Raw genomic sequence first — 26,732 nt, forward strand, 5'->3', positions numbered from 1 at the left:
TATTCTTTTTTAAATAAAATTTTTGGTTTAATACTATCTACATAGATTTCCATTTCTTTAATTAAATCTTCATTTGAATCTTTATAATTTAAATTTTTTTTAATATGTTCTAAAGTACTCTTACATGAACACCATTGGTGAGAATTTCTATTAATAAATATTTCTTCTTTAAGATCTAAATATTCTTTGTAAATATCAGGTTTATTTTTACTAGTATATTCTTCAAAAGAGTCAATGTTATTCAATCCCTCTTTAATCAACTCTTGTTCTCTTTTTTTAATTAAATCTTCCATTTTATATAATATTTTTTTATCTTTAAATTATTTTTCAATTTTATGAAATATTAGTTTTTGGTGAATTTAAATTTATATTAAATATTAATTCTTTTAAAAATCTTCTTATTATTAAAAAATCTCTTAATTTATCAATATATTTATATTTTGTTTTATTAGCCAACTCACTAATACTATTTATAATATTAACAACATCTTTTACTTCAATTAAATCTTCTTTTTTATAAAATTTTAGTTTAAGACTGTCTATGTAAATTTCAATTTCTTTAATTAAATCTTCATTTAGATCTTTAAAATTAATTTTTTTTTAATATTTTCTTTACCTCTATTAATAAAAAACCATTCTAATCTATTATTGTTAAATTTTCTTTTTTCAATAATATCTAAATATTCTTTATAAATATCAGGTTTATTTTTACTAGTATATCTTTCAAAAGATTCAATTATAAATAATCCCTCTTTAATCAACTCTTGTTCTCTTTTTTTAATTAAATCTTCCATTTATATCTATATAGTAATTCTTTAATTTATTTTTCAATTCTATGAAATATTTTCAAATGAGTATTCATAGTTTTTTTACTAAGAAATGCTTTTGGGCAGTATTTACAAAGAATACGAACACCACTCATATATTTATGTAATTTCTTACAAATATAATCATAATCATTACTTAGGATAAATGCAAAATCATTAGCTTTATATTTCTCTTTATTTTTTAGCTGTGATTCTGTTATGCAATAGTAGTTTGTGGGTGATTTGAATTCAATACAAAGCCCTTTATAATCTTTATGATAATCTAGTATCATTATATCTGGTTGCCCACGTGAAAAACCTTTCCTATAAATATCAAGTCTTTTTTCCTCTGTATCTTGATTTTCTCCGAGTCCAGCTACTAATATAGTTTCAGGATAATAATTTCTAATTAGCTGCACTACTTTGTAATGTAAATCTGTCTCATTTTCTATTTTGAACATTTTATTATTTGGGTTGTCAAACATTTTATAAAAACCATATTTACGTATGGATGGAAGAACTTGTGAGGTAATCCAATGTTTAAACTTTTTAGCTGATTCTAATTTAGAAGATAGTAAAAGTGAGTAAAAACCAGATTCATTTATGTAAAATGATTGTTGTAAACCCCCCGTCGTTTTGGCGGGGCCTTTATATTTATCTTCCTTATCAACATGACTCCGAATAGCTTTATCAGTATCTCGATATCCTAGTATTTTAGCTACATCTTTTCCAAGAAACCAAACATTTTGCTGTTTATCAATAAATGATTTTAACTCAATTCCTAAATCTTTATTTTTAAAACTTTTTTCAATCATGTTTGTCATTTTATATTAAATTTATATTCTTAAAGCTATAATTCATTTTTATTCTAATCATTAAATAGAAGATGATTAGTACAATAGTAAATTATGTTAATCTTTACTTTCCAACTTATAAAACTCCTCTTTACCCAGATAATTACATAAAAGCTTGTCTGATTTATCAGTTTCTCTATGCAAAGTATTTTACACAAAAACTAGAAATAGATAAAATTATTTACAAACTTATAGAAGCAAGACACTACCTAAATTCTGATTCAAATATCATTACCAACCATCTAATATTCAACCTCGCTTTTAAAGCTTTCTGGAAACACTATAGGATTGGAAGAGGATGTGTATATGCTATAAACACACCTTTCAAAAAATGTGAAGTACTTGGTTATCTCACTGGTATAATTTACTGGTGTTTTCATAAAGGTTTAATATAATTATTATATAAAATGGAAGAAGTAGTTATAAAGAAAAAAGATATAGATCGTCTTGCTAAAGTACTACTAAAAGAAGTTAAAAGAAGTATTTGATTTTTTTCATGATGAGTATATAATTGAAAATTTTTTAGAAATGAAAATACAAAAATCAAAATTCCTTAATAATCTTGTTTTTAATCATATTAGTTATTCCAACAAAAAAGATGAAAAAAATGAATTACATAATCAATTTTTAGAAAGTTTTTTTAGTAAAGAATTTAAAGGTTATTTATTTAAAAAAGAATTTGAACACCTTTCAAAACTTGTGGATGAAGCAATGAAAGATGATGGTATTGATACAGAAGGAATATATTTAACTCTTAATGATTTAAATTTAGATGTGGAAATTGATGGTGATTTATATTTTAAAAAAGAATCATTTTTAAATATTTTTAGAGTATTTGAAATTGGCCATAGTTACTTAAAAGAACTCACTGTCACTCCCCCCTCTAAAATAAGTTATCTATTAAGAGACCCCACTGACACTACTCTCTCTCAAATTATAAAAGATTAAATTTTATATTTTAAAAAATATAAAATTATTTTTCAACTAAACTTATTATATAAATCGTCCCATAACCATGATCTAAATATCTTCTAGCTATTTCTTTTACTTTTTTATCCATTTCTTCTGAATTAAGATTATATCTATTGTCATCCACTTTAGGTTCATTGTAATAATATATATACATTCTATCATAATCTTTTCCATGTACTATTACTCTAGGAGCTGGATAAGAATTAAAATAATAATATATTAAATTACTTTCATCTTCTTTACAAAATTCTAAAAATTCTTTTAATATTTTATCACTATGACAAATACATACTTTTTTATTAATATTATTTCCTATTTCAAATCTGTTACATGGATAATTTTCTTTTTGAAATATTATTGAGTAAATTTGACTAGGATTAGAAGCCATTTTATTTATTTAATTATTATCTTTAAATTTAAAATTATTTATTTAACCCTTTATAACAATTCCACCATTTTTCATAAATCTCTAAAGTTATAGAACTAATCTTAAGTTCAATAAGTTTATACTTTTCACAACCCATCTCCTCCAAAAATTTTTTAGTTAAATAATTAATATTTATCATTCTCTTTCTGAAGTATTGCTTGTTTAGTATTTCCATGATATGATTATCTATTTTTGTTAGTTTATCATAAAGTTCACATTTTTCTTCATCATTTAGGTTTATTCTTTTAGAAATTTCATTTACCTTTTTCTCATAGTGGTATTTCCTATGGTAAATACTCTTTTTTCTATAATGTAACCTATCCAAATCTTTTACATCAAATAATCCTAATACATTACCGTTTTGTGTTCCACATTCATCACAAATTTTGTACCCAGAATCTATTGTAAAAAATTCAGTATTTGAACAATTGGAGCAACCCCTTTTTACCTTTTTACTCTCAACTTTATATTTATTTAGTATACCCAGATATTTTTTTATTTCTTCTTCTGTATAAGACATTTATTATTTATACTTTATTTACTTTTAAAATGTTTTTTTATCTAAAAGCCAAAGTATGAAATTTATCATCTAAGACTATTCTTTTATCATCTTCATTACTTAACGCTACTTTATTTACTTCTTTCGAATATATATCATGATTTTCACTTCTTATTATCTTCATAGATCTCATTTGTTTTTCATCCAAGAATAAACAATTAACATAGTCATCAAAATCTATTTTCTTTTTTACAACATTTTTCTTTATTCCTTTACACTTTCTTACTTCCCTTTCCTCTTCAATTTTAAAACTATAAAGTTTGGGACGCAATCCAACAAAATGTGTTATCTGTTTTCCAGCTACTTCATCTTTAAACATTCCTATAACTTTTTTATTTACTCCTGTTGGTATTCCAGATTCATGATTAGTAGGATAATCTGAAGTATCAAACTTGGTTAAAATATCAGGACTTATATCTTTATAAAAATCTTTTGTTTTAATTTGATACATCAATGAATCCGTATCTGTAAACAATAATTCTGCGTTATTTCCATATTTTACTTTAATATATGTGTAATGAAAATTAAACATAAGTGTTTTTGATAAATCTAGAATTGCTTGACCAACATACACTGGTTTGTTAAAATACACTTCTGTCTTTTTCATATGAACTGCTATAAGATTTTTATCAAATATTGTCACTCTATCAAAGTTGGGTTTACTTGTTAGCTTGACAGCTTTTTTACGATTATCAACAAGTTCTATATTTTGTCTCTTCCTTATGTTTTCAATTGTCTTTCCAAAAACTGAGTTATTCATTAATTTAAAAAAGTCTTTCTCAAAACTGTTAGGTGCTGTTTTTCGAAGTTCTGTATTTTTTCTTATATATGGTTCCATCCAAGAAGACTGATAAAATGATATTCCTCTATGAACAGCAGTAATCCTCATACCCAACTCAAGATACTGTCTAAGATTTCGATAATGTACAACATAATTTTTTCGGGGTTTAAAATGACAAATTAGTTTTTCAACACCATTAACAATTATCTTCTCAGGTGCAAGAGGATAGTCATTATGTGTTTCCCATAGGTGAGGTGGATACTCTAAATCAACTTCAAATATATATCCTTTACTCCCAAGATTTGACATACTATGATTTGCTTTCTCAAGAATATCCATTACCTTTTCTTTTGTTATATTTTTCATCCATTTAAATCCATGTGTTGGAAGATTTTGAGACATCGCCCAACCGTATAGATTGTTTGCATCGAGATATTGAATAAATGTTGACTCCTTTTTAGGATTAAAATTTTTCATATATTTATTATTTGCTTCTGCATATCTTTTTGATATATGAGTTATACCTCCACGTATTCCGCGTTCAAACATCATTAACATATCATAATCATTTAATAACTGTAAATGCTGACCTGTTTCTTTTAGACATGCATCCCAAGCTAAACCTGGGGAAGTGTAATAGTGAACTGGATCTAATTTGTAATGTTTGAGACAAGTTTTCCTAAAGTTTTCAAATACATCTGCTAGCAGTAATACATCAGATTTGAGATAAAGATTGTGATAATCTCTTATTGTTTTACATTCAAAAGTATTCCAAACGTTAATAGCGTGTTGGTAATCATCATCGCTTATATCTTCATCATTTAGTTTTGAATAGAATTCCTCTTTGGGTGGAAGTTGTGTTTCTGTTCTTATCAAGTGATGAAACATAATCATAAGGATAAACTCCCTTACGAGTTAGTAGATCTACATTTTTCTTGAATACATGTTTTGTGTTATGAAAATCTTCTTTTGATCAATTTGAAACAAGATTGGCAAGTGATGTTTGAAGAAACTTGAATGAATCTAAAAATCGTATTTCAAAATTTACATCAATCATTTTTCCAAATTTTGAACAATAACACTCACCAACTTTAATACTTTTTGAAAAAGAAATATATTTTTCTTCCGTAGATGGAATACAGTTTAATTTTCCTTTTAATCTAGCAATTTGTTTTATAAACAAATGAGCATCATAACCTTGAAGATTATGAAATATAACTGGTAATACTTTTGGTTTACGACACATAAGATTACATTTGTTATGTGCTGCTCCACGATACTGGCCTGTAAAGTGACAATGATCTCTAACTTTATCATTTCTTAATTCACGACTACAAATGTGACAGTTAACTGCTTTCTCAAATAATTTTTGTTCTTCCTTAGTTAGTCTAAGAGGTTTTGGTTTTTGATAAAAATCGTTATAAATTCCTTTAGTTACTTCCACAAGTTTTTCTACAAATACTTTTGATATATCTTCATCTTCAGAAGTTTTTGTATAAATGATTGGTTTAATTTTTTTATCTACTATTCCCTTTACATAAAAACAAAATCCTGATGGTTCATGTTTTTGGTAGTTGTAATTATAAGAGTCTTTTGGATTAGGACTGCAACTATTCATTGGTTTGGTAAAGCATTCAAAATCTGCATAAACTACAAAAGGAACAGGAAGTTTCTTGTAATAATTTTTAAAATATAGCATTGTGTTTGGTTCAGGCATTTTTACAAACGCTGTTGCATTATTACTACAATATTTGATATGATTATCTAATAATTCTTCCTTTGTAAAATGACTAAAACATCTCTTACAAATAAATATTTTACCGTTATGACTTGTAGTTTTTTGAGACCTTACTAACCTGTGAAAATTTTTAATAAGAGTATAATGTGAAACACCATCTTCTTCATACAAAAATAAATCAATAGTATTTTTACAATCTCTCTTTGCCTCTCTCAAAGGATAAATAATCATTTTACCATCTTCAGAAAAAACATTTATTCCTGGAATATCTGGATTAAGTTTTTCAAATTGAGTAATATTATTTCCTTTCATTGGAAAAGTAATTCCTTTAGTGTTAAGTGAAAACTCATACTTTTCTAAATCTTTTATTCTTTCCTCATCTCTATCTCTTGGATGAAGATATCTAAGTATACACCAAAGAAAGCATTTGTCATCTTTATTTTTAATGTTAACAATTGCTTTTTTATTTTTTATCCAAGAAGGAAGATCAATATAAGATGAGCCCTTAGTTGGATTAAACTTAACAGTATTAACTTCAAGCTTTAAAACTTCTTTAAAATACCACCCGCTTCCCTTTTGATTAAAATCATCAATATCATTTAAAATTTTACTCATGCATTCTTTTACTATTTCTTCTTCATTTGATGATTCATAATTTTTAAAAGTTTTTGAACCAAAATATGCTTTAAATTCTTCTAATTCTTGAATTCCTTTATCTGTTTTAACTGCAATTCTTTCCATTAAACAAACCAAAATCATTTTTAATTTAATATTTCTATGCTCCTTCAATATATATAATAAAGTACCAAAAACTCTATTAAAATATTCAATTGGTCTAATACCAGGAATTCCTGCTAAAACATGCTTAACAGCAAAATTATTAAGAGCTGATTTTTCTATTTGAATTCCTTGCTCATGTTCATACATAGCACGCTCAAGAGATTTACGTAAGTAATCTGGAGTATCTTTGGGAATCTCTTTATTTTTTATACATTCCTCAAAATACTCTTCAAATGTTTTTATCTTTTTTTTCTTTTTATGTTCTTTTCTTATATCAATTCCTTTTCTAACTTTTTCTCTAGTTTTTGTTATTTTTTTATATAGTTTAATTAATCTTTTTCTTTCACCTAATTCTTTATAATCTTTCTTAAGTCCTTCTTTTTCTTCTTTTATTAAATGTTTTATTTCAGCTAAAGATAAATTCTGAAATTGTTTATCTGTTATAAAGGGTTGTGAACCCTGAAAACCATTAAGCGATTGGTTAGACATGACGTCTTCTAATAACTTATTATATTAAAAGACGAAAAATTTTAAATCATTTTTATAAGTTTAGAAATCATCACTATCATCATCACTAAATGGTAATATTATTTCATAATCTTCATAATCACTATAATCATCACTATCATCATCATCACTAAATTTTATTTGATTATATATTTTTTTAAATATATCATAGAATTCTATAAAACCAGGATAAGGTTTACCATCAACTAAATACTCTCCATTTTCATCATCACTATCATCATCATCACTATCTCTTCTATAAACAAAATCATCTTCACAAAAAGCATCATAACGTAGTTTATATAATTCAAAATTTTTATTAATAAAGATTAAATTGTTAGTACTATCACTTGGTATAATCATACCACTAATATTCTTTAATTTACCTTTTTCCTGTCCTTTAAGAAAATCTTTCATAATATTCTTAATTCTAACAACTGTTTTACTCTCAAATAATCCGTGATTTAATTTATCCAGTTTATTTATTAAATACTTAAAATCCTTATTTATTCCTCTTATGAAAAGATATTCTTTTTTATAATTTTCTGCATAATGTGGAATTTTATTATTTCTAATTTCCATCATTTTTCCGATTAATTCCGTTTGAGGGGGGGTACTAAAATGCGCTACAGATACCATTTTGCTAACTACTACAACACCTTTTGTTAGTGGTTTGAACGATTTACCGTAAATCCTCTATTTATTCCTCTCTTTGATGTTCGTAGAACTTAAGCTACGGGGGCGGGGAGGGGGGGGGGGAGGGGGGACGTAAATGAAGAAATTGTACAGGATGTTTTGACTCACTTGGCTTATACTACATGAAGTGAATTTTTTTCCATTTAAGTCGCCTGCCAAAGATTATATAAGAGAGACATTGGAGAAAAACGCTACGACTACAGTGTTGAGTCCATCGCTGTTGCTTGAAGAGGAAGATGAGGAGATTCAACCGACAGTTAAAAGGTTTGCAGAGGTTTATGTTGTTGTGGAAGAGTAATAAACGAAATTGGATTGCAACTGTAATTTAACCCCCGGTTAGTAACTTAACCAGAAGTTTGGTTCCGTCTGTGTCCCAGGCTAAATTGTCATCGACTGCATCCCAGTTCAGAAAGAGAAATGAAAGTCCCTTGTCGGTTCACGTCCTTCATGAAAAACGTGCCGAAAGGAACTGAGTTCGCGTCGTATTCGTGCAGTGATAGTGGAGACCTTAAGATAAACCGTATCCGTGTACGGGTACGGGTAAATTAGCCTTAAGCACGGGTAAATTGCCTCTTACCTGGGAGAAACAGGTATGCTACTGGGTAGAATGGTTACGCCATTATCACATCAGGTAAATAATGGTTGCCTTTTATAAAACTACGAGGTAAACATGTTCGCTTACCTGTACCCTTAGGCTGAAACAGTGTATCTTAAGGTCACTAGGAATAATCAGCTTTAAAATAATGTACCAAAAACGTCCGATGCATGTGCAGGGTTAAGCCTGTTGCTTTTTTGACGTATTTGTCTCCGTCGTTAACTACAGTGTGAGAGGAATTAGTACGATATGCTGTTCAGACTAGAGTTTATACAGACTCGTACCCAGTCGCTATTTAAGTGTTTTTTGGGGTGAGAGAAGATTGGGGATTAGGAAAATAAGAAAATTCCTTCTTCCCTTCCCATAAGACCCCGCGCGCGCCTCAACCCAATCCCCAATCTTCTCTCACCCCCAAAAACACTTAAATAGTGACTGGGTACAAGTCTGGAGTTTATGGGCACATTTTTTCTATTTCGAGAATCTGATACAAAGGCCTTGTCAATGTTTGTACTGCTTGTGTATTTTGAGATTTATGGTTGCCCTTGATGATTTGAGATAATATATAGATTTAGCCAGGGCTAAAAGCGAAGCTCCTATTAACTCGAATTTATGATTTAAATCAAACAATAAACTTGCAATTGTATTTTACAAATCAGTTAACTTTAGAGCACATTCATGCGACTTTTGAGGGAAAGGCTAAGTGATTTTAGAGAAAAATAATTTGCAAACAGTCCAAGCTAACAGTGAACTTAATCTTACATCGAGTTGATAGCCTTATATGTACACCCAAAAAATAGCAATCATCTTCGATCACATTCAGGAGCCATAATGGCTCTCGATCACTTACGAGATTAGGCCTGGCCCCGGTTGTTCAAACGTTGGATAGCGCTATCCACCGGATAAATCACTATCCAGCGGATAAGTATTACGGAAATCAATTACGCTATCCGCTATCAGTTAACTTTAGAGCACATTCAAATTCTCGGAAAACAAATCAGGCCCAATTTTTTGCGTTCGACAAGTTTACAATTTATTTTACAAAATCTTGCTAACAAGTCTGGAGACGTGCAAACCAACCTTTTATACTTTTTATACATCATCTGAGGTGAACAGTACCATGAGGCACTGTTTTTATCATACAGACCTCCGACAGATCACAATTTTGCAATACAAATTTTACTCATTCAACATTCAGGTCGATCGAAGCACGCGTGGGCTTTTACGGAAAACCGTTAAAAAAATTTCTAAAATCACCTATACGGCTTGCCGGTTCTCACTTTTGACAAGCGCCAAAGTCGACTGTTTAAATCAAGATTAATAGAGTTATACGCTTTAAAATGATAAAAAATTTATTATGTTTATTTCTTTGTTTAACGGTTTTATAACTATGTGTAATCTTCAAAAGCGTTTGATACACGCGGCATTTTGACTACTCCCGCAAGCGATGTTCGTGAGCGACTGAAAACAAACGGCACCGCGATTAAAATTGCAAAAGAGACTACTAACAATCGATAAAAGGATAATAATTCGGTGAAACATATACAGAGACAACAATTTTCATTCACGAAGACAAGTAAAAAGTGTCTCTGAAAATCCTTGTTTGTGTTTTAAGCCGGCTTCCCGGCGTTTGCTTTTTTCAAAGATGAACTCGAGGCAAGAAAATCGCTGAAAGCTTTCTTTTAAAGCCAGAATTATAACTAAATATTCTTTGGAACGTTTTCTTTCTATTTGCAGTGAGAAAATGTCTAAAGGCTTTTTAAGGTTCTATAAGCTTATAATCAAACCTGATACTCGGTCAGATCGATCATTGTCTCAAATCTTACAAACGTGCATAAACTAAATAGCCGCATAAACTACGCCCGACTTCATTAAATTAGATATAAAAAACAAACATCAAATACAATAATTACTCAGGCTTACCATTCGAGATGTTCTGAAAACTATCAAGTAAGGCAAGAATCGCTTCAGATTTTTCAACCCTCTTACGCATCAAGCAAGGTGAAAAACGAAAACGATGCCATCCGAAATCGGATTTCCAACTTTGACAAGTGACGTACTTCTCAACCAAAAACCCAATAAACAAGCCAGCTATGAATAACAGAAGACTCCTGATAGCAGCTGAATTTCATTTTGTCCACTCAGCGGAGAAAGACAGTTAAAAACATCACAAGTTGGCACAAAACTCTGTCAGCTTCAGCTGTCAAAGTAAACAAGTTTCAAGATGCTGCATAAATTTTCCGCGTGAACTCACCTGTCAAATTTTGACCAATCAGAGCATAAAAATTGGACGTAGAGCGTGACCAACGCGTGACCTTGGTGAGAAAAGTCAAAAGCAACTGGCATGTCTTCCCTGCCTGTAAAAACTGGCTGAATTTTAGCTTCCGAGGTCAGTTTGAAATCAAAATTTTAATTGTGCGGCACATATAAAACACAAAATATTTCATATGAATTAAAAAAATTAAACTTGAGCCTGCGATCATTTGAAAACTAGTAACTTGTCAGCGGATAACTTCAAAAAGATACTCGACCTCAATAGGTCGACACCTGAGCCCGCGATACGGTCAGGTGATACTGGTCAGCAGATACCCTGTTTTGACAGCTGTCAATTGATCACAACATTGATGTACAATATGTGTGCAATATCAGTCTTCCTGTGCTACCATTCTAGCTAGAAAGTGTGAGATTAAACATTGGTTTTCCTGTGGTGCGGACGGACGGTCGGGCGGGCGGGCGGTCGGTGTACGGTCACGTGATTACCAAATTTTCTCGGATGGGTAGTTTACCACATTTCTTTACCCATGGTGCTCCGCTGCGCGCTTCGCGCGCGAGAGCTCCGCTATTATCTGTTGGACACAAAATGTTATTTTTGAAACAATTAACAGTTTAATTCCTTCTTTTCTGTCAGACGTCGTCGACGAGAACCGAAGTCAAAGGAATCTCCTGCTGCCAAGCTTATTTTACCCAAGGTACCACCTATAAGGAAGACACCAAGCAGTTCCTCAGGGGAGAGGTGAGAGTGATTTTGCGAAAACAACAATAATCACGTATGCCGTTTGGCCTTATCAAATGAATCTCACTGATTCATAATTTAATTGCAAGAATTACATGCGGTATTTACCTGTATAAAATACGGAACAGTAATAATCAGTAGAGACCTCTAGATTCGATAGACTGCGAGCAGTCTCTTATTTTTCTTTGCAAAGTAACTCCACTCGTAACCCATGCGCACGGAAGATGGCTGCCACACCAATCCAAACATCAACCTCGTTGCCAGGGGTCTCTCCTGGGAACGAGGCTGTCCAAACATAATCAATTAGGGATTTGGAGTGGATTTATATCTGGTAAAAAAGGGAGGTTATAAGCGAAATAAGAAAAACGTCTCAAAACAAGCTGATAAGCCTACAGACGTTATATCATCATTTTAAGTCAAAATTTAAACTCTGATTTTAAATTTAAACGGAAGATTGGCAGAGATGCATGCATCTATAACCTAACCGTTGGGGGCCTTAGAGCGGGAATAAAATTTCTGTAACCATGGCCAAAGCTTAACAGGGAATTAATTAACCGTTGTCCGCTTCTTTTTTCAGTTCAACTTCATCTCGGTCTCGACTTGGGAAACGAACTTCAGTTAAGTCTCCACTAGATGCTGATGATTTGATGGCCGAAATGGAGATGTAAAGATCGTAGTGGAAGGCGAACCAAAGGATGGTATCGCTCAGCCTGCATGATAACAATAACATTTTAGGATTTGATATGTACCTTATTGGGACTTAATTTCGCGGGTCTTAAATTTCGCGTTTTTCGAGATTGTAAAAAAATCCTCGCGAAATATAAACACGAGAAATTTAATCCCATATAGAAAATGAAAATCACAGAGAAAAGGATTAACATGCAAGAACAACGACATTATACAGGATGTGTCTCGACAAATACGGACATTATTAACTAGTTTTATTGGTTAACTCCATTTTTTATCCTCTGTTCTGAAATAACATAAATTTGCAAAGACTAGCCTCACTCATCGAGTAGAGAATCTAGCTAACATCTTCAAATGAATCGGGTAGATTCGTACAAAAAAGAAATATGCCTTGTTATTGTACAAGTTTATCAAGAAATTTCTGAAAGTTCAGACTTGTTGAGAAATAAAGTGAAATTGAGAACGCTTTTTTAACGAAATTTAATGCCCGTTTTCATATTTTGCTATTTAAGTCTCGAAAATAAAACCCCTCGAGATACTGTCTCGCCCAATCGAGAAATTACTGAAGTACCAATAAGTTGTTACATATTGACAAAACGTTTTTTCCAGTACAGCTGCTAAGGATACTTAGTTCATATTCAGTAGAAAAAAAAAAAGACCGTTGTGTTAAAGTTATCAGGATCCTGAAGTATTAGAGTTGGCCATATGTTTTTCCTTCCAACTAAAGCTGCACCATACCTCTCTCCCCCCTAGAAGTCTCTTTATGCTACCAGTAGGAGGCTCGCGAGAGAGGAAAAGAGCACAGGGGACGATGGGTCTTTTCCCTCTTCCCTTGGTCCTCTGCGAGCTTACTTTTTTTTTCAAATAGGCCATTTCCGAGTTGCACAAAGCCTCCGTTTCAAAGCGAAGTTAAGTGCAAAGCTATTTATATGAAAATGACTTTTATTCTCTTGCAAATAAAAACTCATTTTCACAAGAAAGTAGGTAAGTTTTTGCACTAAGCCTCATTTTTTGAACTCGGGAATGGTCTATTGTTGTTTATTCTTGGATTACCAATAGGAACTTCTACAGTGGAGAGTGGGAAGGTAGTCAGTTCTTGCAAATATGCTCGTCTGATTTTAACTACCGTTACCTTTGTCTTTGCATTCTACTTTAAATACAGATCGATAATAAAAGATAATAAATCGATAATAAAAGGTATAATAATTTTTGTCTCCGACACAGGAGTCTTGATAGTTAGTTAGTTAAGCAGTCTGTCGAAGCGACTATGACTGTTCCATGAAGAGTTCAAGCTTTAATCAGGTTCGTCCAGGTCGTTCTGTCCTTTGCTCGCTACCTCCAAGAATCTACAAAAATGTTCCTCCGCTTCAGGTTTCTTGTCACGATGTCCTTGAATCTTAGCCTAGGCCGTCCTTGATTTCTCTTTCCATCGCGTAACTGGGAATACAATGGCCTAGGAATAAAACAGCTGCCTGAGAAGCCTTGCAAAGTCCACCCTCTCCACATGGCCGAGCCATCTCAGGTTCATGTGAATTAAAATATCAGCTATAGGCGGTAGGTCAGCCTTCTCTAGAATTAGTTTGTGATTTTGTCTTTCCAAGATATGTTCTTTATCTCTCTGAGATGGCGCATCATGTATGCCTGTAGCTTCTTCACTTGTGACTGGTACTGCCTCGTACCCAGACGTCTCTCTCTCGATGAAAATGTGCGCGCAAAGGAAGGCGGGGAGAAGACAACGGGCGAGACGTCGCTTCACCTTCTGTCTGTACCCTTTCCATGGTCTCTTGCTGTTCATTACCAGTCGCTTGCCTCTACCTTGCGAAAAACGAAGCGCTTGAGGAGGAGGCTGTGACTGGTATATGGTTCAAGTCTCTGCACTTTAGAGGAGTGTACTGAGCACAATAGCACGATATACCTTACATTTAGTCCTGATGGTAACATGTCGGTTTCTCCACAGTCTTTTCTGAAGTTTCCCGTAGGCAGCGCTAGCCTTACCCATTCTCAGCGTGATTTCTTGGTCGAGACTTGCGGATTGTGAGACTGTACTGCCCAGATAGGTGAAATTTGTGCACATTGGCGGAGCGGTTGGTTCTCCTCATTGATTGGTGTCGGCGCAGCAACAGTCAGGTATTTAGGTCGTTGGTAGAGGCACGCCGTCTTTTTAATGTTGATCTTAAGGCTAAACTGTGACGCGGCTTTGGCAAATTTGTCAACTAGGACTTGCCTATCGGTAGCACTGTGTGATATAAGAGCGCTGTCGTCTGCGAAGAACAATCCTCTGATGACTATCAGGTTAGTCTTGGTTCTAGCTTTCAATCGTGCCACATTGAACAGGTTGGCTTCCTTCCTAGTTTGGATGTGTACTCCTTCCGTGGCCATGTTTTAGGAGTCTTGATAGAGGGTGATAATGGAGTGTTGAAACGGTTAGCGGTTCATAAACAGGGAGATTAGGGAGCTTAAACAACAACGACGGCTACGGCAACGAAAACGTCTCTTAAAAAGAAAGCTCGTTCTTTTTCAGCTTCATCGCTTTTGTTCCACCGTGTTCAATTTGTCAAATTTTGGCGATGCTTTCTGGAGTTAAATCCTAAAGGTCAATGTCAAAGTTCACGAAAAGAATATGAAAGCTGTTGTCATGTGTTCACGTCCTCCATAAAACGCTAAAATATGACGTTTCACGTCGTAGTCGTGCGATAACGGCAAGTGTGTGGCGGTGATATGCAAAGTTGTTGTTTTGCCCATAAAATCTATTGCCTTTTTACCGTTCTCGTCGCCGTCGTCACTGCTTGAGCTCCCTATAATTATGGTTGAATTTCTTTCCAGTACGGTCGAGAGGAATCTTATAAAAAAGGAAACTGATTTAAAATTTGAAAATCGTTGAATTTCCAAGTTGCAAAAGTTGCTGTGGACCTTCAAGATTTTTAAAAAACCTTTATAATCTACGAGTCCAGGGGCCGGTTGCTCGAAGCCTGGTTAGCGCTAACGGTTGGTTAAGAGGTATCAAAATGTATAGGTTTCCATGGTATTTAACGCTGGTTAGCACTAACCATGCTTCGAGCAACCCGGGCCAGATAAGAAATTAGATTAAAAAAAAAAAAAAAGAAAAGAAATTAGATATTGTGGCTAGATAATGTTTTCGCGGGATATATTTTTACGACTATGCGGCTTATTTGTTTTAACTTTTACGCGCAAGGAAAAAATGTTTGCCGTTTTACGGTTGACAGTTAACCCTTTTTGAGACCGTCTGGACTGGTCTCTATTGCAAATGCCATCAGTCTTTGACAATATTCTGCTCTGGACCAATAGGAAACGAAGCAGTTGTATTTTCAGTTCCATTTTCCGTGATTATCAGCGTATCATGTTCCCTGTACCCGCCCGCTCCGGGTTGTCCCTCGGGAACCACTATCATGGGTTCCATGGTGATGACCATGCCTGGTTCTAAAACAGTGTCCACGTGTTCCAGGAACTCTAGACCCCAGTCCCTCCCGTAGTAATGAGTAAGAACACCCGTGGAATGACCATAACCAATGACACGGTACTGCAGCATGTCGTGTTCCATGTAGATCTCATTTAGCTCTCTTGCAACATCGCTACAGCGCATGCCTGGTTTGACTATCTCTAGTCCCTTTTTATGGACCTTATTGTTGACTTCCCATAGTTCCATGTGACGATCCGAAGGCACGTGATGGTAGAATAGAGTGCGCTCTAAAGCGGAGTAGTTTCTGTTTGAAACGAAGGAAAAATACCAGTCAACGCGGGAAGCAGGTGTTCTTCCTTGATTTGACGAACAGAAAATTTGCATGAATCCAAGAATGAAAACTTGCAACAATTTCAAGCGCTCGGTTACACATAATTAAGCACGGAAGAACATGGTAGCGTTTTAAGCAGGGAAATGCATGTGCAACGATTGCCAAGAACGAGAAAACATGCGACGTGTTCAAACAGGAAAAGTTCCATTAGCGGATACACAGTGTTCCCTAGGTCAAGCAGCGCTCTTGTGTAGCCAAAGAAAACAGCCAACATTTCGCGACGCCGGGAAACCACTAACCTCCCCGCAGACGTCCTTTGGGGTTCGTTTGTCACGCATTCATTTCTCTCGGGGAGAAATGAATGCGTGACAAACGAACCCCAAAGGACGTCTGCGGGGAGGCTAGGAAACCACCGGGGCGTCGTTTTCAGCTAGCCCTGACCTTACTAAACAAAATATAACGAGTTTTAAACATTCTCATCTGGCGAGGTGTTTAACAAATAATCATACTAACCCTGCTATCATAGGAAAGCAATTAAGACTGAGAATATCTCCTTTTTGCACTTGGCGAGTTGTTGGAAAGTTATGGGCTCCATCTGTGTTTACACTCGACTGAAACCAACTCCAAACTTAAAAAAAAAGCGCAAACAGACAATAAATCTCGTGTCAAGTTATAGGTCTAGTTCCTTATTCATAAAAACGGCTCTCAATACTATTTAGCCAGAAAGACTATTTACCTTTCAAGGTCCCGGATAAACAACTTCAAAACAACCAATCTCGTACTCAGATCTCACTCTGTTTTCAACTTAAACGAAACTTAATACACGCCATACTTGCTGTAAAATCAGCTTAAACGCCCAAAACAAACTGCTTACCACCTAAATCAGACGTAAGGTATTGATTCTACCCGATTTAGATCGAGTCGAAGCACTATTGGCCAGTGACTGGCAGTTTTTTCCTTGCTCTTCCCAGCCCCCTCCTCTTTACCATCAATTGAAATTTATTTTTGCCTGTAGGTTGACATTCTGATAATTACGGCAAACTCTACACACTAACGATAATTTACAGTAAGAGTAATATTGGAAAGTTTCGTGTCAACCGAAGCAAAAGACGAGGACTTAGATAGGAAAACTACAGTAGTTGTTACAAGCCCCGCAGAGCTCCATGTTAAGCCAAAGCGCAAAACACTAAGTAAAGGGGTGGCGAATTTTGAAATTAAAGACTAAGTTCGAAATATTCTCAATTCCACATACACACCCTAGAGTGTTGGGGTGTGGATGGAAATACTTGTCACGTGACTTTTTGAAACGCAAACCCCAGCCCAAGGCCACTCCTAACTTTAACTGTTAACTGATAACTCACTTGGAGGTCAAAGCATCAATACTTATTTTGTAATCCCAAGAAAGCCCCTTGGTTAGGGACGGACCATTAGAAAATTTATGTTGTGGGGCGGGCGAAGTACAAAAAAAATATTCGCACAAGGGAAAATTAAATGAAAAAAAAATTTCAAGCACGCCAATTAACCCTAAACAATATTCATGCTATGGCCTAAAAATATTCATACAAGGAATTTGATAACGAAAAAAAAATTTCTGCGGCTCAAAAATTCCCCATCCCCCCCCTCCATAACTTTTCTAATGGTCCGTCCCTTAGAGTCTAGCTGGGCCTTACATTTTCTGGGAGTGTCAAATATCTTGGTCACGTGAAGCATATCGTTCCCATAACGTCATCACCATCATCATCATCGTCGTCGTCGTCGTCGTTGTATCGTCAGAGAGCTTAAGCAACGACGGCGTCGACGGAGGCCAAAACGTCGCTAAAATGTACTGTTTCAAATTTTGTCGCTCCTATCACATTTCGTTCAGTTTGTCAAATGGTGGTGAATTTTTCCGGATTTGAATCTAAAGGACTGTATCTAAGGTTAAAAAGAAAAGTATACGACATTCGTTTCCTTGTGTTCACGTCCTCAACGAATTAGGCAGTTTCATTTCATTTTTCGTCGTGGTAGTGCGGTAATAGAAATGTACAAAAATGCGTGATGCACGTACAGAGCTTAGTTCTGCTAATCGAAACCTATTGCTTTTTGGCTGTCGTTGTCGTTGTTGTAGTCGTTGATGGTGCTTAAACTCCCTGTTATTACACTTTTTGCCTGTGACAGGGGTGGGGGAACCCCTCACCTGGGAAATAAGAAATAATGGTGTAAAACTAATAAACAACTCACCATCCCTGATATCAACGTGCGGATATGCCTTAGCTATTTCGCGTACCATGGTGTTGGTTGCAGAAAGAGTGACCTCATACTCTGGCACACCCTCATGAATCGTGTTTATCGCAGCGTATGCCCCAAGTTCAGCTATCCGAGATCCCTGGCGGATTATTTCAATTTCCTCCGGGGATTTAATACGACGTATATGCATCGCTGCATCCGCGACGTCGACTAGCTTGGCTTGTGGTAGAGCATCAGAGAAGTCTTTGAGGAATGCTCCTGCATCGGGGAACTCTAAACCAACGGTTTTTGCAGATTTAAGCTGGGGATTTAAACATTTCATTCATCAAAGACGATAGGGTCTAGGAATGGAGCAGCTTAAGACAGACCTATAAAGGGCTTCGTTTCTGATCTAGACTGCGAACAGTCCGCCTTTTTAAGATCCGTCGAGTTCTCAGACAGGGTGCGTTTGGCACTGAAAAAGCTTCAAGCCAAAAACGCACGCTCGACGATCTCTAGAGAGGAAATGGGGGTCTGTGTACAGAGAGAAGCGTACCTCTTACATGGAGGCAAAACCGTGTCACCAGACCGTCTGAACAGAAGGAATGAACATTGAACTGTTTTTATTTCTATTTTTATTGTATAATCATTTACCTGTATTTTATTCTATCCAGTATTTATACTTGTAGTTAATTGTTAACCACTTATGCGAATTTTCAATTCAAATTTTAAGAGCTGTTAAAAGATACGTTCTCTTGGTCTCTTGGGCTCTGGCCCTGAGGAAGGCTAATTTTGTTAGCCGAAATATTGGCCTATAATAAATCAGCCCTTTGCCGTAGTGCCAGCCCTGTATTGAGTTCTGTGTACAGCTAGGCTATTATTTTGATACAACGTACCTCCTTTCTGCTTTCGCGTGTAAATTATGTTTTTATAGTAACTAGTATTTTTTCAGTATAATTTCCATAAAAGTAGCTGGGAGGATTTACTAATTTAAGGTCATGTCACCTCCATGCAGCCTCACTCATAAAAAACTAAAATTCTACTCCATCTCTAAAAATGAAACAAAGTACTCTGAATTCACTAATCATATCAGGAATCTTGAACATAAACGTATCGCCTCCAAATTTAGGATAGGAAATCATAGCTCAGTTAGCTCCCTTACTTAGAAATCGAAACTGGAAGATTTATTATTCCCAAAACTCCTAAACAAGACTTACCATTCCATTCTACATGACCCCTTATTTCTCTGTATTTTATCCCTATTTACCTGTTGTTGAACTGCGTGGTAGAAATTATCTTTTTGCCAGTTAGTATAGCTGATGTTATCCCCGCTTGTTCGTCGCCATGGATATCCATAGTCGACGGCTGTAAAGCACAAAAGACCAGCCAATCATTAATTATTTGACGTTATTATTAATTCAAACTATTTCTCCGTTTCTGATTGGCTTAAATCCCCCGACTAATTCTTCATAACCATGTTTGTAATATCTGAAAAAAAACCAGAAAGGACTGTTTATTTGCGAAGATCTTTCGCAAGCGACGCTTGAAAAGAGGAAACCTCATTTGGAGAAGCTCAAGGAGGCCAAGCAAGCAGGAAAATCAGCATATTTTATCTTAGATCGTTTGATCATTCGTGATAAACCCTCCGGTTCTTCAAATGATTAAGTTAAGTATATTGCAAAATGTTTTTTGTTCGACTCATTAATGGGAGAATTACCGTTTACTCATTTAAACGAAGAAGACTTTCGTTTGGCTATATTTGAGAAGTTAAATGGACCTATACGTTACGATCCCGATAGGTTAGCTAGCCTCAGGTTTAATCCTTTATTATCTGAAACATATAAAAAATTTAGCCTTTCTAGCCATCATGATCCTGATGCTTATTTCTTCACGGAGTTAGTTGACTGCGAATATTATACCGAAGAAAACTTCAATGAAATGTTGCATCAGAAAAATATATCAGAAGTCAATAATTGTTTATCGCTTCTGCATCTTAATATTCGTAGCCTTCATCGTAATTTGGATAGCTTAACCACTTTACTAAAGAATCTAGAGTTGAGGTTCTCTTTTATTGGTATAACTGAGACCTGGCTTCGAGACTCATCGCATCATACCGATATCTCAGGTTATAATTTTGTCCACAATCCACGTAAAGATAGGACAGGTGGAGGTGTAGGTCTATATTTAGCGGACAATTTTGATTTTAAATGTCGACCTGACTTAGTTTTTTCTTGCACTGAATGTGCTGAGTCTTTGTTTGTGGAAATCAATAGGCCGAAAGAGAAAAATATAATTGTAGGTGTGGTTTACAGGCCACCAAATTCAAATTTACGCGATTTTATGAATAGCCTGGATTCGTTGCTTGCAAGTATCTCTAAGGAAAACAAGATTTGCTATGTTTTAGGTGACTGGAATCTAGACTTAATCAACCACCATTGTCACGACACAACTGGAGAATTGTTAGAAACTATGTATTCAAGGATGTTTTTTCCATTGATCACACGTCCGACAAGAATAACTTCTAACACGGCTACGCTAATTGATAATATTTTCACGAATAATTTAAACAACTTATCTGTTAGCGGGCTGATGTTTTGTGATATATCTGATCATCTTCCGATTTTCACACTGCTTCTTGATCAAAACAAGAACTTAAATAAAACTTCTTGGCTTTCTTTTCGTGACAAAAGTGGAAATAATGTCGCTAAGTTTAAAGATAGGCTTGCAAACGTTCATTGGGATGAATTATCTGAATGTAAAGATACTGATTGCGCTTATCGGTGTTTTCTTGATAAATACACTACCATTTACAATGACTGCTTTCCTCTCAAAAAAGTGAAAGTAAAGAATGTTACTTTGAGCAAACCATGGATAACTAAAGGTCTTCTTAAATCGGTAAGAAAAAAGAATTTATTATACAAGCGTTTCCTTGCTAACCCAACTCCATATCGTGAGAAACTTTACAAGAGTTATAAAAACAAATTGACACATTCCCTTCGCGTTGCTAAACGTCTCTACTACAGTAAAAAGTTAGATGAATATAAATCAAATGCAAAATCAACTTGGAAATTACTTAACGATCTTATTAACAAGAAGAAAATCAAGTGTAAGTTGCCTTCCATCTTCAAATCTAATGAAGAAGAAATATGTAATCCTACTCATATAGCAAACCGTTTTTGCGAGTATTTTACGAATATTGGACCTAACTTAGCTAAAACAATTCCGGCGTCTGACAAATCTCATCGCTCTTTTCTGAATGGAGGCTTTATTAATTCATTTTTTCTTCAATCGGCATCAGAACAAGAAGTCACTGAGATTTGTAGTAGCTTTCGATCCGGTACTGCTCCAGGATATGATAGTATCTCAATGAATGTTGTAAAAGAGTCTTTTAACTTAATCTGCGCACCATTGACGTATATAATTAACTTGTCTCTTAATTCTGGAGTTGTGCCCCAAGAGATGAAAATTGCACGAGTTATTCCATTGTTTAAATCTGGTGATAAATCTTTGTTCACAAATTACAGACCCGTATCGGTGTTACCAGTTTTCTCTAAATTCCTAGAGAGAATCGTCTACAATCGCCTCATTAATTTTTTAAATAAATATGATATTCTTTCCCATAATCAGTATGGATTCAGAAAAAATTATTCTACTGCACATGCTTTAATCCAATTGTATGACAAGATCTCAAATGCACTTGATAATAAAAGGGTAACTTTAGGCCTTTTCATTGACTTATCTAAGGCCTTTGATACAGTAAATCATGAAATTTTGCTCGACAAATTAGAACATTATGGAGTACGTGGTATTACTTTACAATGGTTTAAAAGTTATCTATCTTGTCGAAAACAATTTGTGCAATATAACGGTTACAACTCTTCATCATTAGATATCACTTGCGGAGTCCCTCAGGGATCTATCTTAGGTCCCCTGTTATTCTTAGTATATATAAATGATCTATGTAATGTGTCAAAGGTCTTAGAGCTGATACTATTTGCTGATGACACTAATATCTTCTATTCCCATACTGATGCTTCCTATCTTATGGAAGTTGTAAATTTAGAATTGAAAAAGATAACGTGTTGGTTTTATACAAATAAGCTATCTATTAATGTTAAGAAATCTAATTTTATCATATTCAGACCGAGACAAAACAGGCAAACACTTGATTTAGCTTTTAATATTAGTAATTATTCGATTGACCGTGTTAAGGAAGCTACTTTTCTTGGTGTAATTTTGGATGAACATTTAACATGGAAATCACATATACATAATGTTGCTAGGAAAGTGTCTAAAGCCATAGGTATAATTTATAAATCAAGTTTTTGCCTAAATAATTCCTCCTTACGAATGCTTTATTTTAGCCTTATCTACCCATACTTATTCTACTGTGTGAGCGTCTGGGCATCGACCTACCCATCAAACCTCAGAAGATTAATCACACTTCAAAAACGGGTCGTAAGAATAATGTCGAGGAGTGCTTTCGATGCTCACACTGACCCCTTATTTAAAAATTTAAAAATTCTGAATCTTGAGAGTATCTACAAACTTCAAATAGGAAAATTTATGTATCAATACAGATCTGGCTTACTTCCTTATAGCTTCAATAACATGTTTCTGGTGACACGCCAGGTGCATTCTTATGGCACTAGAAGTTCGGAGCATTTTTATTTACCACAATGCAGGACTAATATAAGAAAGTTCTCCATCAGTTTCCAAGGTCCTAAATTTTTTAACTCTCTTAGTTTTGAAATTCGAAATGCAACAAGTAGCGCTTCCTTTTGCTGTAAACTGAAAGCATTCCTCTTATCATAAATAGTAATTTATATATATATATATATGTATTTTTTTTTCTTCCTTGGCTCTTTTATTTTCATTTGTTTTGTTTTGTTTTTTCTTTTTGTCATTTCGCTTTTTTTAGCCTAGAACTATGATTAGTACGACTATCTAATATACTTATTTTAAGATTTACTGTAGCTCTGCCATTGATTTTCCCATGTGTAATTATGATAATATTTTGTTCTATTTATCTAACTGAGGGAGCCCATTCCTTATAAGCCTGGTGGCTTCTCTTAGGCTTCCTCGCCATGAGAGTTTAAGTAATTAGATTTCATTTGATTTGTATAATTTTTTGGCAAACAAAACAATAAACAATAAACAATCTGGTAAAATGATGTCAATAGTACATGTTATCGCAGAAGAAAGGGACGGCAACCAAAACTCCTCGGGGACGAGGTTGTGTTAGCCCAGCTGTTTGATAAATCCCCCCTTGATCTGCATAATTCTCAGGTAATACTCCGCCTTACTATAAAATTTGTTGAATATCCAACACACCGACTTAGTAGATCTTATTAGTAAGCTTTCCAGACTGACTGACTGATGGGAGGACGGACAGACGGAATGATGGATGAATTAAAAAAGAGAAAAGAGGGAAAAAGAAATACACGGATCTTCTCTTCTAATCATCCCTCAATGGGTACGTACTTACATGGAGTAATGGTGATGCTCGTTTCGTCAGTAACGATTAAACAGTATTGTCTTCCCATCGAACAATAAAGGAAATCGCTAAAATAGTACACGTTGTAGTATGATGTAAACACGCATGCGTCAATGCCTTCCTGTTCCATGTGACTGCGGATTCTGTTCAGTCGCCTATCCATTTCATTGGATGAAAACAGTTGCCTACACTGAGGAAAACAACAAAAACAACAACTCAGTTGAAGAATAAAATGTACATTGGTAACGTACAGGCCCCAGTTGTTCAAACGTTGGATAGCGCTATCCACCGGATAAATCACTATCCAGCAGATAAGTATTAGGGAAACCAATTACGCTATCCGCTGGATAGTGATTTATCCGGTGGATAGCGCTATCCAACGTTTGAACAACTGGGGCCAGATATACAAACAGTGGGGTTGTTTCTTCATCCCAAAATTCCCTTGACAAACTATAAGGTGGTGCTATGTCGACTGTAATATATCGTTATCTTTGTTGAAAATCAACATATTGAATGAAGGGCATAAATATATTGTAATTGTAAGGGTCTGATCTTTAGTTTAAAAACTAAATGCAAGGCTGATCTTTTCTATTTTCGTCATAAACATTCATCTCCAGGAGCTTCGCCGTATTGGAAACTGAGAAGACCCTAGGGACGAGGATGCAATTTGGTTACAGGTTTCCCTTGTATCCAAACTTTGTTGTTATGACCCGTTGTGGCAACGCTATTGAACATTCTCGGTGTTAATTTGTATAGGTAACAGCATGATTTGTAGTGATATTTGGCATAAATACCACGAGTGATATTTCAAAATTGTTATACGAAATTTCACGAGCCATAAGGCGAGTGAAATTTGAGGTAATTTTAAAATATTACGAGTGGTATTTATGCCAAATATCACGTTCAAATCATGCTATTATTTGTTTTTACTACTACCCACAAAAGGTTTGTAATTTTCACATGTAGGTATTTCAAATTAAGCTGAAATACCACTGCTTTAAGCCAATCAAATTGCTGAAACTTCTCATGTAGTAGTATAAAAGGTATAACATTTTGAAATGAAAGATCCAAAAAAAGTGTAGCTGAAATCTATTCTCAACGTCTTGCAAGTTCAGGAGTTTCTGAGATTAAGAGTACTGATTTATGTTCCTCACCTTCTTGCCATTGTATAGTTTCAGCGTACGTGGAAAGTAGTCATGTTTTTTTCGCAGAAACACCGGCATAACTACCTTGCCGAGCTTGCGGAAAAGTGACGATTGCGCAAGCATTGTCCTCGTAATCTGCAATGTTCCGAAAAGGAGATATAGAAAAGAAAACACCACTGAGAAAAGAACACAGAAAATAAACAAGTGAAAGAAGGAAAGTTTAAATACGCCACAGGAGATACGATACCCTTTAGGCGCAGATCTATAGGATAAATACTGGCCGATTTCCTAAATTTGTTTGGATTTCAACTTCCTGGGTTTCTGAGACATTCAGACAGGATGTTGGCCAGTTCCATTCTGGCCTCGGATGAAGCCTTACAAATCGGCGATTATTATTATTATCTCTTATGCACGGAAATTGGAAAAAAATATTATCCAAACCATTTTCCAGAAAATAAAAAATTGAAAATCTGACCGATTTCCGTAAAGCAGTGGAAACCGGAGTGATCCGCGCCTGCCGTTTTTGGAGGTTTGAGTTCCTAACAACAGCCCGTTCCCATCTCCCGTATCCAGAGTTTTAACAACCCTATTCCTCACTTTCAGTACAGACTACAGAAGTTTAGTTATGCAAATCGTGTGCCCCATTTTGTTTTTCTATAATAATTATTAAAGTGTAAATATCCGTATTGTTATTCTTTGGCAGAAATGAAGATTAAAATACATGCTAAATAGAACGCTATTTCCCAAGATCATCGTATAAACTTCGTTTAGCTGTCGAAGTATCCCGTCGGCCAACAATGATCGACGTGCAGGCAGGGTTGCTGCAGCTGTCGCTCGAGAGACCCTGTGTTAGAGCTTGAAAACTGGTTACGAAACGACCAGTTTCTTCATCTGATCTAGAGTGATAACAGCACTGATAAGCAGCTAGTAAAAACCCAATATTTTTGATTTTTTAACAGACTCAAGCTGGACTTGTCAACACTTGTGTACAAGTGATAAATTTTCAAAATCTCACCTTCGAAAAAGGACAACGCTTGTGGAATGGAGTATCGTCGACGCAGGACTTAATCAGTGAAAGAAAATTCGTTTAGGGCTCGTCAAGCCCGCCCGAAATACCGTCTGTGAAGAAGGCAACGGCTAATGTTACCGTACGTATCGATAGCCTCCTGCTTGAGCCGTTCTTTCCCTCGTCACGTAACGCTACGCCTGAGCCGTTCTTTGTCTCGTCAAGTAACGCTACTCTCTGCGTGACACGCAAAACAAAGAAGACTTCGTCAAAAAACAACTCTGTTCTGTAGGCTACATATACAAAAGAGGCCCAAAAAGAGCTAGCGTACGTCCTGCAGACTCGTCTACGCGGGACAACTATGCTCCGGACCGGTATGTCAATTAAAAATTTGAATGGCGGCTTTGTTAAAGATTTCACTCATCTGCACAATGTTAGAAAAATTTGGTTTTATCAACTGAGATTTCTTAGTTGATAAGGTAGTTTGGCCACCGCAGATATAGGAGACAGAGAAGCTGGCGGTTCGAGCCCCTAGCCCTTGCGTCGTCAGAGTGAGTCAGTGGGTGGCGAGTGTGGTTCGGAATTATCGGAATAACATTTTGTAAGCAGTTGGGAGTTTAATTGCGATGAAGGTGAAAGCCTCTACGGTTTAACAAGTTAAATCAACAATGAAGATTTTAGCAAGGTCAGGCCAGGCGAGCTACAAATCGTCCTTAAA

General features: G+C 35.0%; 3 protein-coding genes across 3 annotated transcripts in view; 1 reads left to right on the forward strand and 2 right to left on the reverse strand.

Moving 5' to 3' along the window:
* Positions 1–13,631, forward strand: part of LOC140928977 (DNA repair protein XRCC4-like) — a 35,330-nt gene extending 21,699 nt beyond the window's left edge. The window contains exons 11-13 of the mRNA XM_073378788.1: positions 8,269–8,384; positions 11,621–11,725; positions 12,303–13,631. Of these exons, the coding sequence (XP_073234889.1) occupies positions 8,269–8,384; positions 11,621–11,725; positions 12,303–12,393 (312 nt within the window). The 3' untranslated portion in view covers positions 12,394–13,631. The remainder of the gene's footprint in view (positions 1–8,268; positions 8,385–11,620; positions 11,726–12,302) is intronic.
* Positions 3,617–7,841, reverse strand: LOC140928917 (uncharacterized). Its single transcript, XM_073378718.1, has 5 exons — positions 7,811–7,841; positions 7,625–7,696; positions 5,486–6,049; positions 4,510–5,262; positions 3,617–4,365 (listed from the first exon to the last, which is right to left on the reverse strand). The coding sequence occupies exons 1-5, from the start codon at positions 7,839–7,841 to the stop codon at positions 3,617–3,619; spliced, it is 2,169 nt and encodes a 722-aa protein (XP_073234819.1).
* Positions 13,632–15,485: 1,854 nt separating the features above from the next.
* On the reverse strand, positions 15,486–26,158 carry LOC140927173 (creatinase-like). The gene is made up of 7 exons (XM_073376819.1): positions 26,024–26,158; positions 25,018–25,143; positions 23,855–24,053; positions 19,634–19,731; positions 18,382–18,688; positions 16,675–16,789; positions 15,486–16,134 (listed from the first exon to the last, which is right to left on the reverse strand). The coding sequence occupies exons 2-7, from the start codon at positions 25,129–25,131 to the stop codon at positions 15,684–15,686; spliced, it is 1,284 nt and encodes a 427-aa protein (XP_073232920.1). The 5' UTR covers positions 25,132–25,143; positions 26,024–26,158; the 3' UTR covers positions 15,486–15,683.
* Positions 26,159–26,732: the final 574 nt, after the last annotated feature.

The sequence above is a fragment of the Porites lutea genome, chromosome 2, assembly GCF_958299795.1.
Source record: "Porites lutea chromosome 2, jaPorLute2.1, whole genome shotgun sequence".
In the NCBI taxonomy this organism is placed as follows: domain Eukaryota; kingdom Metazoa; phylum Cnidaria; class Anthozoa; order Scleractinia; family Poritidae; genus Porites; species Porites lutea.